This window comes from Corticium candelabrum, chromosome 1 (genome assembly GCF_963422355.1).
Source record: "Corticium candelabrum chromosome 1, ooCorCand1.1, whole genome shotgun sequence".
NCBI lineage: Eukaryota > Metazoa > Porifera > Homoscleromorpha > Homosclerophorida > Plakinidae > Corticium > Corticium candelabrum.
In genome coordinates, this window is record NC_085085.1 from 15,667,666 (window position 1) to 15,679,542 (window position 11,877).

At 40.7% G+C, this 11,877-nt stretch overlaps 2 protein-coding genes across 3 annotated transcripts in view; one reads left to right on the forward strand and one right to left on the reverse strand.

Annotated features, from left to right (window-relative positions):
- Positions 1-5: 5 nt before the first annotated feature.
- Positions 6-11,877, reverse strand: part of LOC134193243 (probable serine/threonine-protein kinase DDB_G0281745) — a 12,713-nt gene continuing 841 nt past the window's right edge. For both annotated transcript variants that reach the window (XM_062662067.1, XM_062662075.1), the window contains 8 exons: positions 9,833-9,928; positions 5,365-5,463; positions 3,716-3,790; positions 3,213-3,258; positions 2,558-2,625; positions 1,930-2,416; positions 1,529-1,851; positions 6-630 (listed from right to left, as the gene is read on the reverse strand). In XM_062662067.1, the coding sequence (XP_062518051.1) occupies positions 163-630; positions 1,529-1,851; positions 1,930-2,416; positions 2,558-2,625; positions 3,213-3,258; positions 3,716-3,790; positions 5,365-5,463; positions 9,833-9,928 (1,662 nt within the window). In that variant the 3' untranslated portion in view covers positions 6-162. The remainder of the gene's footprint in view (positions 631-1,528; positions 1,852-1,929; positions 2,417-2,557; positions 2,626-3,212; positions 3,259-3,715; positions 3,791-5,364; positions 5,464-9,832; positions 9,929-11,877) is intronic.
- Positions 7,707-8,771, forward strand: LOC134190750 (uncharacterized). The gene has a single exon (XM_062659259.1). It carries the CDS (start codon positions 8,022-8,024, stop codon positions 8,769-8,771), a length of 750 nt encoding a protein of 249 aa, XP_062515243.1. The 5' UTR covers positions 7,707-8,021.

Below are 11,877 nucleotides of genomic sequence, written 5' to 3' on the forward strand. Positions count from 1 at the left end.
GGTAGTCTGGTTTGTGATTCTTGCGTTTTGAAATTTGTTTATAAGATACATGCAACGCAATACTGTCTAATTGTTAATTAAAATGAATACCTTGTAACAACATATAAATAGTGTCAAGTAACAAACACATGGTTCAATCAAATGTAAACTTCACCAAATGGACTAAACGAGAGTGACATCAGCTAGTCCATCCATCTTGCCCTTTACCATTCGTTTAGGAGGACATGCTTTATACTCGTCTGTATCACGAATACGACTGATAATATGACGGGCTTCTGTTGCTGTCGGTCGTGTGGCAGGATCATCTCTCATCAAGTGCTTACATAGAGCCCGAACATTTATCTCACGGATGAGTACGACTTGATCCATCCTTTGTTCACGATCTGGAAAGAGAGCAGTGAAGAGCTCACATATGGTCACTCCCATACTGTACACGTCCGTCTTGTTGCTTTTTGGTAAAGTTGGAACATCAAATCTCTCAGGAGGTGTGTACTGTGGACTGAGCGGACCGACTGAAAGTGAAGCATCTTGAAAACGAGCGGCTCCTAGATCACCCAGTTTGGCTCTCATCGTTGCTGTAACCAGGATGTTCCTTGGACAGATGTCACCGTGAAGAATCTCCTTAGGTTGCTATGACGACACAACAAAGTACGCAAATCACAATTAATACAAAAATAAAGTCTGTGTTGATGTGTAGTTTTGTTTATATTGATAATAGCCTGTCTGTAAAATTTTATTTGTCTACTGATCTATTCCTATTTTCTAACTAAATTCCTAATTTTTTTATTTGCAAACTCATTATATGTAAGTGTCACATTTACAGATGTCTCATTCTTTCTACTTGTCTAACCGTCTGTCTATAAAGCCAACATGCTTGTCTGTCTGTCTCGTGTGAGTCTGTGTGTCTGTCTGTATGTATGTACATATGTTCAAAGCATGTACGTATGTATTGGTGTGTACTTTATCGCTTCTGTCTTCACTCTTTGCTGCTGTTGCTCCTTCCTTTGAGATGCTTGTAACAATAAAATATCTTTGGGTGTATAATGTGTGTGTGTGTGTGTGTGTGTTGTGTGTGTGTTGTGTGTGTGTGTGTTGTGTGTGTGTTGTGTGTGTGTGTGTGTGTGTGTGTGTGTGTGTGTGTGTGTGCATGTGTGCTCAATATACATATATATATATATATATATATATATATATATATATATATATATATATATATATATATATATATATATATATATATATATTGTCATAACACATTACAATATCAATACTCACATAAAATGTTGAAAAACCTTTTGTCTGTCAAACTGTCTATCTGTCTAATGGCCTGTCTGTTTGCCTGCCTGTCAGTCTGTCCGTCTGTCTGTATGTCTTCTGTCTGTCCATCTGTCTGTATGTCTGGCTCACTGTCTTTTTGCCCATTTGTCTGTATATGTGTATCTAGCTTTCAAATGACTATTTCAACATTTTCTTTGATTATTTCCATTTATATCTGTAAAAGATATACTCTTTCTATTATGGTTCTTACCATTGAGTGAATGTGATCTAGTCCACACAAAGAATCGTGTGTCATGTTAACTTTTTCTCGTAAAGTGAGAGGTGCAACATCTCCTTGACATGCATCAATCACACCAGACATGGAGCCGCTATGTAATTCCGTGATAATCCATGCCTTCTTCTCTTCTAACTCCAGAGTGACACCACAAACAGCAGCAATGTTTGGATGATGTATCTTCCATGCTACGGATGCTTCTTGTTGAACAAGTTGAATGTTGCGTTGAACAGCAGTCAAATGATCATACAACAGTTTGACAGCAACAGGACAGTCACGCCAATATCCAACACAAACAACTAAATCACACTAAGCTTTACTAATTACACTACAAGATAACTAGTGCAGTAAAGGAATGTCAGTATTGTGCATCTCACCTCCATATGATCCACGCCCTAGTTCTGTGCCAGTCAATTGAATGTCATGTGAAGGAATATTGAGAACTTCACTTCGTTGCCTTTGCTTGTATCGTTCAATTACTGCGTCAGCATCCGACAGCATCTCTTCAATGGTGGCCTTTTCTCTTTGCTTTTCATTCAGTAGTTGCTGAAGATTTGCTTTCTCTTCACTTAGTTGCTTGATTTGTGTTCGAGCTTCATCTAGATCCTTCTGAACATTGTGTTTGTCTTCTTGTTCTTGTTGGAACCTTTGCAAGAGTTCTCCTTTCTCTCTTCTCTCTTTGGCAATTGCCCGCTCTCGTTGCAGTCTCTCATCTCTCAATGTTGTCTGTACTTCAGCAATTTCTCTATCTTTTTCTGAACCTTCATTTCTCAGTTGTTCTATTTGTTGCATCAGCTGCTCTACTAACTGTTCATCTCCTTTTCCAGCCACTTGTCTTGGAGGTTGTCGTGTAGGAGTAGTGGTCTGTGTAAAAACAACAGAAATTATTACAATAATATGATGTATACATCAAACTTTGTTCTACAGGCAATTACACTGTAGGAAATCTCAAACAACACCACCCATGCAAAAACCCAAACATCAATACAAAAGTAATCAGCTGACCCTCATTCTTTGTGTCACTGGTGTACAAAGATGAATATTTGATGCTGTTGCTCTTGAGCTTGTGCAACCTGCAAACACAAAAAGTAAAATTACAAATTAATTAAATTTCAATAATTTAAATTTTTATTTATTTTTTGAAAAATTATCAACGTGACTCGTAGGTAACATGACTCATAGTTACTGATCAACAATGCCAAGTGAATTAGATGTTGTTGCAAGCTACACCAAGTTTAGAACTGAAGACACACGAGAGAATGGATTTAGTGATAATGTATAGTGACTGCTAATCAACCCTCACCAGTAGAAAATCTCATACAGTTAATACAGACTTCTTGTACGGTACATGTATTTAGATCTCTTTTACAGTCTATCATGTCAACGTTTACTGTAATGATTATCTACATACAACACATTAGATGTATTCAGGTACTTATGCAGCTTGTATACAAATGTTTGCATGCGTCAATCAAATAAATCTGTTTGCCAGACTCAGATAATTGACTATCACATTCAAATAATTGTATGAGTGAGGAACACTATAGTACTGTACTATAATTTGAAATCTACATGCAGCCCATGCTGCTGACACAATTTCCTTAAAGAGTTGCAATTATACAAATTAAACTCTACAATCATTGTTTACATTATGACTTACTGGTGTTAGGTACAACTGATGCTGAAGATGCAGTTGGAGAACTCATCTACATACACAATGTCACATTAAAATAAATATACATACAAGTAAATATATCAACACACACACACACACACACACACACACACACACACACACACACACACACACACACACACACACACACACACACACACACACACACACACACACACACACACACAGTCACACGCACGCATGCATGCATGCATGCACGCACACACACTCTCTCTCTCTCACACACACACACACATATGCACACACACATACACGCACACACACACACACACACACACACACACACACACACACACACACACACACACACACACACACACACACACACACACACACACACACACACACACACATATGCACACACACATACACGTGCACACACACACACACACACATACACGTGCACACACACACACACACACACACACACACACACACACACACACACACACACACACACAATTTACAGTAAATGACTTGATTGCATCTGCAGCAGCTTTCTTCTCGTATCTCTCGGCCACTTGCAGTGCAGTTCGTCCACTCTGTCAAATACACACAATATCCAAGTATGATTAACATCTTCTAATATTAACACATCAAAATACATGATAATAAAATAAGATGTATAATACATCAGTTTATACTTATATGTTTCTTGTCACCTGCTGGAGTATTGACTGTAGATCAAACCAAATAAATAGAATTTTCTATAAACTAGCAGGGTTCTAGACAGGAGTTTTAGAAGGCGCACCGGTATGGCTATGGCACACAAGTCTGGCACATGGGCGTGGCATGTAGTGTCTGTGCAAATTTCTGAAATAAAATTACCGATGGTTTGTGGGAGTAGCCTCTACAAATCACACTGAGTGGCAGACTGATGGTGACGTATCTATTACATTCTTAAATTAATTAAATTGTTTCTCATTACCAATACAATGCTAAAGATATAACTGCACGTGTGCAGGTGTAGTGTACAGTACCTACTACATGCATAGCCAGTACCGAAAGAGTAGCGGTCAGCTCTGAATGCATAGAGAGCAGTTGTAAAGGTGTAGTGAGCTGCTAGAACCCTGAATAGTAACTAAACCTGTGCTAACACCAAAACTAAAATTAGTATTTTCCAAGTGTTTGGACATTTGTCAGAAGAACTTGAATGTTGTTTGGACATTCAAGGTGACTGTAGTGCATGGTTTTCATACCAAAATTTCACACAAACTACACCCAAAACCTTGCTGCTAGAGATGTTGTCCGTACAAATGTTCTGTCATATTGCCATGTGTTCCACAGTAAGACCAATTTGTTGGGTTAATGTCCAATAGATGGACGTTAATTTAAGCCCTGCGATGCTTACACCACTAGGATAATTCTCAGACAGAGAAGCAGGTAGATAAGGCAGATAAGACAGACAGACAGATTGCCTGGCAGCATGAAAACAAACAAACAGAAAGAGAAATAAGCAGGTAAACAGACAGAAAGACAAACAGACAGGCAAACAGACAAACAGACAGGCAAACAGACAAGCAAACAGATGGGCAAGCGGTAGGCAGACGAGCAGTCAGAAAGACAGACAGACAAACAAACGTACAAAATAGGAAGCAGGTGGATGAATAGGAAGGAGGCTGGTGGGTATACGCATGCAGGTCGGAGCGCAGACGGGTGATTACACAAGCTAGGTGAGCAGGTGGGCAGACAGCATGATGGCTGACAAACAGGCAGACAGGCAAGCAAACAAACACATACAGACTGGCAGACGAAAACAAACACAAACAAACATGGAGAAAGAAAGACAGAAAACTTAGAAAATCAAAACATACAAACAACAAACAGACTGTCCAACCACACAAATCAGTAAACAAGAGACAAAGAGATAAACATAAGAAATAGAAACTCATATCTACTGTAGTATAATATAACATTAAATGATTAACTAATTCAACAAACACAAAACAATTTTAGTTTTATTTCATAAATATTGTTCAAATATTGATTTTTATGATCAACTGGATTGAGAGTCTAAATACAATCAGAATTCATATTTATTGTCACACTCAAACATCAAATTCACAATACAATGATTACAAATATTATCATTCATATTCACATCAACATGTCTTACATTGTTTTGTATATTCATATCACATCCATTCTCTAACAGAATACGAACAACTTTGGAGTCATTGTTGACAGCAGCATAATGCAATGCTGTCCTTCCATCCTACAATAACAGATAATTATAATAAGAAACATAAGAAGATAATTATAATACGAAAGCAGACAGACAGACAAACAGACATGTTTCAAATATATGTATTGAACAGACAGACAGACAGACAAACAGACAGACAAACAGACAGACAGACTGACTGACAGATATAAGTTTGCTGTAATGTTAGCTTTCAATGAACTTAGTCTAGTTGTATTACTGTAGTTCTTTGCAGAATTGTATCATAGTTTGATGTAAGAAATAAATGACAGACAGACAGACAGACAGACAGACAGACAGACAGACAGATCCCAAACGTTGGATAAGTTGCTTTTCCATTTGTGAGTGCAGTGAAGACTTCAACTAAAGACAAAGAGAAGAGGAGGTTAGAGTTGACGTGTGCAGCTTCGGCTGCTACCGTCCCAGTGACATTGTTGCTCATTTATGGATCCCACCTGTTGCTGTTAGGTAGTATGTATTTGTTTGTTTATTGTCTCACTTGGCTACACGTCTGCACTGACACTGGATAGTCAGTCATTCATAGTGTCGTTACTTCTTTTGTCTGTCCTATGTTCTCATTCACTCATCATCATCTATCGTCTCCATCTTCCCTCCCTTTGTCGTTGCTCTCTAGAGTTGTTGTCGCAGCCAAACCTGCTCATGAAGCTTCTACTTGTTCTCTGAATTGTCAGTCATTGTGTTGTTGTTGTTATGTTTGTTGTTTCATGTTCTCACACACCTGTCCATCATCTCTGTCTACCTTCCCTCCATCACTGCCCTCTAGAGTTGCTGTTGCAACCAAATCTGCTCTTGGGAGCTTCTACTTGTTCTCTCTGGATTGTCAGTCATCATGTCGTCGTTTCTTTCGTAGTCTGTTCAATGTTCTCGTACACCCTCCCATGTTCTCTGTCTACCCTCCTTTCCTTACTTCTCTCTAGAGTTACTGTCGCAGTCAAACCAACTAGATTTAGACAGGGACATCTATGTCTCTTTTTGTAGTATGTAGTTGCTTTAGGAATACTTGATAGACACAAGTAATTAGGGGTTGTTGATATTGTATACTAGTTTATGTTTGAAATATATGTGATAGACAGACAGACAGACAGACAGACAGACAGACAGACAGACAGACAGACAGACAGACAGACAGACAAGTCATCTTGTGACTTCAGCATCTGGGATTATCGCAGCCTTACCTTGCCCTCGTGGCCTAGTGCGTCTTCTCAGATTCTGTCGTCACCATCTCCTGGTCTTCTTTGGATTCATTTCTTCTGACTTGCGTATCTTGTACCTAGCTCGAGAGTCTAGCCTCTCGTATGTAGTTTGCAAGTTTTATGTTGTTACTAGTGTTGGACTTTAGTTATAGTTATGTACTTTGCAGTGATGTATAATAGTTCCATGTTTGAAAATACATGTATTGACAGACAGACAGACAGACAGACAGACAGACACACACACACACACACACACACACACACACACACACACACACACACACACACACACACACAGAATCGCAGTCGGCGAGTGTATCAGGCGGCTCACGGCTAAGACTTTGTGTCTACAAAAGAAAGAATCTTTTTCATCCTTCCTTTCTCCCCTCCAACATGGAGTAGCGGTTGCAGGAGGACCAGAGCTTATTGTACATCATATTAGTCTACTTCTGGAATCCAATCCTGATTGGGTCATCTTAAAAACGGACTTGAAAAATGCTGTACAGGGACTATTCTGTTCACGTGGACTATTCTGTTCATATTTGTTCCTATTCTGTTCACCGGGGACTATTTTGTTCACGCAATTTGAACCCACTCTAGCGGAGACTATCCTGTTCACGTGAACAGGATAGTCCCAGGTGAACAGGATAGTCCCCACTAGGATGGGTTTAAATTGTGTGAACAAAATAGTCCCCGGTGAACAGAATAGGAGCAAATATGAACAGAATAGGAGCAAATATAAACAGAATAGTCCACGTGAACAGGATCGTCCCCTTGAACAGAATAGTCCCTGTACAAATGCCTTCAACTCGGTATCACGATCCATCTATTACCTGAAGTTGCAAAAGCATTCCCCGACATCTACCAACATGTCCATCAAATGTATGCCGGTTTCAGTCCTTTGGTTTTCAACGACGGGAAAATTGTTCACATTCTGTGGTCCGAGGAAGGAATCCACCAAAGGGACCCCTTGGACCATGCTATTTTCTGTTGCCTTGCATCCATTTCTTTTGGACCTCCAGAAGAACCACCCATCCACCTGTGTCCTAGCCTACTTGGACGATATGTTTTTTATTGGGCCAATGGAGGATGTTTTTATTATGCTTGAACGATGCGGAGTCTAGCTTAAAAGAAATTGGTCTCAACATAGCAATCGAGAAATGCGAGCTTCTGTGCAATGGTCTCCCAGACCATCCCCATCTCGATAGAGCTATTCGAGTTGTGTCTTCTGGAACAATCATATTGAGGATTCCCATTGGTCATTAACACTATGTCACCGAGACTTGCTTGGAATTTGCTAAAGGAGGACAAGGTCTATGTGACGAACTTGCTTCCTTGAATGACTCCCAGTCTGGTATGCTAATTCTACGCTATTGCCACACAAATCGAATAAATCACCTTGCTCGCTCAGTGTATCCCACTCTGCTGAAACCCGCTACCAGGTTCCATGATGAGCTAACGGAAGCAACTTTCCGGCAATTGGTCTGTTGCGATATAGGGGAGCAACAGTGGCTGCAAGCAACATTGCCAATCAGGAACGGTGGGTTTAGCGTGTCCTCAATGGTGTCAACGTGTCCAATCGCGTTTGCATCAAGTTGGGCCCGTTCTCTAGCTCACCTCTCTCAATCATTTGGTGATCTCACAGACTTAGTCAAAAATATCTCCCGTGCAGTCCAACATCCAGGTCACAAAGGATCAATCGCCTCTCACCTTTTGCAGGCCCTGCCAGGTTATAAGAGCCTCGTTGATCTTATCAACAACCCGAAAAAGCTACAGCAAAAGCTAAAATCGGAGCAAACGGAACAAATTGTGTCCTCTATTCTCTCAAACCCACTATCTCAGCGCTCAGCTGCTCGGTTCAGGTCGCTACAGGGACTTGGAGCAGGTGCATGGCTTGACTCAATACCTTCTTCTGCAAAGCTTGCATTAAAACCCAGCGATTTTCGCTTAGCAATGCGCATGGGGTTGGGTCTTGAAATGCCCCTCGGTTCTGTTGTCCCCATATGCGAATGCGGCAAAGACATTGATAAAGACAGCTATCACCTTCTCACATGTAAGACCGGCGGTGGGCCAATATGGACTCATGAGACATTGACTAGTGTTTGAAGCAACTGTCTACAGCATTTGAAGATGTCCCATCAGCGAGAACCGACAAATCTTTATGTTAATAGTGACGACCGCCCTGACATCGTTGTCTTTGACGCTCAACAGGGTTGTGACATTGAGCTGGACATCTCAGTGGCCCGCCCATGGGCACTACATGTGATCTCTAGAGCAGCTCAGGAAGACGGCACGGCCGCAGCTACCCGTGAGGTCAAGAAATCAGAGAAATATGCTAGAGAAAGGGATGTCTGGGGCCTCCCCTCCAACTGCATCCCATTACTGTTCGAACACTTCGGACGTTGAGGCTCAGAGGCAGCTCAATTCCAGCACCGCCTGTCACTTCAGTCTATAGACGAAGACGGAAGAAAGAACAGTCGTGATTTTAAGACATTCTGGCATAGATACATGTCGGTAGCTTTGCAAAAATGTAATGCTAGCGTCATTAGCAGAAAGTTAGCAAGGCTGGGACATTCTAAGATCTTTACAGTTGACAGTTCATTCACACGTAGTTAAATTATGGCATCGACCGTTTGGGCCAGACTAGAATGCAATAGTGTTGTTCTTTGAAATATAGGTATTGACAGACATAAAGACAGACAGACAGACAGACAGACAGACAGACACACAGACAGAGACATAAAGACAGACAGACAAACAGACAGACAAACATACAGAGCAGATTCATTTCATAAATCCTACACTACGGTTCTTTGAACGTTTAGTTACTAACTTGTTAGTGATATAATGTTTACTGTATTAGGTTGGACGTTTACAATAAACAATCTACAACAGACAGACAAAAACACAAACAAACCAAGAGACAGAAAAACTACAGACAAACAAAAGGACAAACACACATACATACATACATACATATAAATAATAATTTATTTAAAACCAACCAATAAATATAAAACAAATTTCTATAAATTGTTTGTATTTCTCCACTTTCTATTAATTAAATAAAATTATAATAATATTCAATATTAATACATTTATTATTAGTACATAACATCTCATACATCACATCAACACATACAACAACAACAAATACAAACACTCACCTTATCCTTCAGATTACCATCAGCATTAGCTGATAATAACATAACAATTAGTGAATCATAACCATGAATTGCTGCATACATTAAAGCAGTCTCACCCTGTAATAACAATAATTGTGTTTTATTATTTGTATTTAATGTAATATCCGTCCTATCACAAATCTCATTACATCATTTATTTGAGAGATATTGCCATCACAACAGATAAATGTCTAAAATAAACTAACCATGGCCAAGAGCCCCTACTACGATTTAGCTAAAACCAAAGAATCGTCCAGCTGGCAGGCTAACAGTTTCCTGGCCAATTGATGTTTTACCCACAATGCTGAGGATCTTGTTGCGTATCATCTGTGCATTTTCTTTTTGGAGACAGACAGCTAACCGGATGGACCAATCCCTCTTAAAGTGGCTGGAAGAGACGTTTGAGAGAGATGGTGCCAGCAATGAAGCTTCTTTTAGTGTCTCTTCCGCTCCTTCCCCCATCTTCCGTAGACCTCCATAGCAATAGGTCGGAAAAGTGTCCAAGGTTAGACGCCTTTGTCAGGTATTTTGTGTTCTTCTCTTTCTCCTTAGCAGTTGCAGCAAATCCAGCTCTTTCACTGCTACCTGATAAGTTAGTCTTTGACCATGGGTGGGTCACGGTGATGTCGAGCAACAACTTCTTGCTATCACGGTAGTTGTAAACTGCAATATCAGGGCATTGCTTGCCTTCGAATTGAGCCGTGATCTCTTACAACGGAAATCTACAGACCGCAGCATGTCGTAGTAGCTGTCCAGAAAGTGATTGTGACGACGAATGGGGCCACCACCAAACTTGCATGTTAGGAGATGGTAACCTTTCTGATCAACGTCCTTACCACATTGGTTGATACATTTCTTGATATTACTCAGCTGAGGAAGGGACACTCCAAGTCGCATAAAAGCTGCAGTACGAAACCAAGCATTTGTAAGACTAAAATTTTGTGAACAAGGAATTGCCTCAAGCCATTTCCCAGCCAAACAACCCCCACTACTGATGAGCCTTGCGCGGTCTTCTTTGGTATGGCAGGACTGTAGGAAATTCTGAAACTGTCTGTCTTTTCTGATGGCTTGCAGTCTGGATTGAAGATGTTTTGGTTTTGCAGTAAGCAGTTTCAAAGATGGTAACTCTTTTACCATACTGACACCACTTGTATGGAGATCGTTCAAAGCATCCTTCCGATCCTCTGTAGTTGGTATAGCTGCTAAATCCAAGTCTTCCGTGACACCACTGCAGATGTCACTGAGCCTCTGCTCTCTATCTGGAAGGTTGCTCAGTCTGTTGGCCCAGGCTCCTACAAATGCTGAACTGGCGGTCTCTGTAGCTGCTGCGAGGCCACGCCGCCATGTTTGATGGCCAACGTGAGCTGTTGCTGTTGTCTGGCTGTTAGTTTCCTGCCAATGATGTTCTCAAACGTAGTATTGATTTCTTTGTCATGCTGACTGGCCACAGAAGAGACCAACCGTGGAGGGACAGTGCGTAAGAGATGCATGACTTTAGGCACTCCACAATATCATAAAAGTAATGCAGCCGACTGACTATCCTGGAGCATTGGTAATTTGGATAGCAAAGACTTCTCGCACTCAACTAACCTTGAACAAAAGTCCTTCACAAAGGGTTTATTCCCAAGTGGAGTTCCCAACAACACAAAGCCATCTGATCTCACGGGAATAGGCAGATCCCAATCCTGGATTCCATTGGGAGAGAATGCTTCACACTTTTCGTCCCTTAACTCAAGACCAATCTCAAGCAGATCCGCCTTCAATCCAGAATATATGGAAAGACTTCCTGTTTCGGTCCAAGGACTGTGATGTCATCCAAGTAGGAAGGCGCTAGAGTATTTCCATTGTGGATGTTGGCCTTTGTTAGTATAGGATGAAGTGCAAGAGAAACAAAAATGGACCCAACAGATCACCTTGCTGAACCCCTTCGGCCGATGCTATACAACATGTTGACAGGTTAAGCCTGGTGGTTAATTGTGAAGACTGAACGTAACACTTTGAAATAAAGGGAAATAACTCTGGGAAAT

Bases quoted from the DNA above. Each gene is read 5' to 3' on its own strand.
- LOC134190750 (XM_062659259.1), top strand. From the start codon at position 8,022: ATGCTAATTCTACGCTATTGCCACACAAATCGAATAAATCACCTTGCT.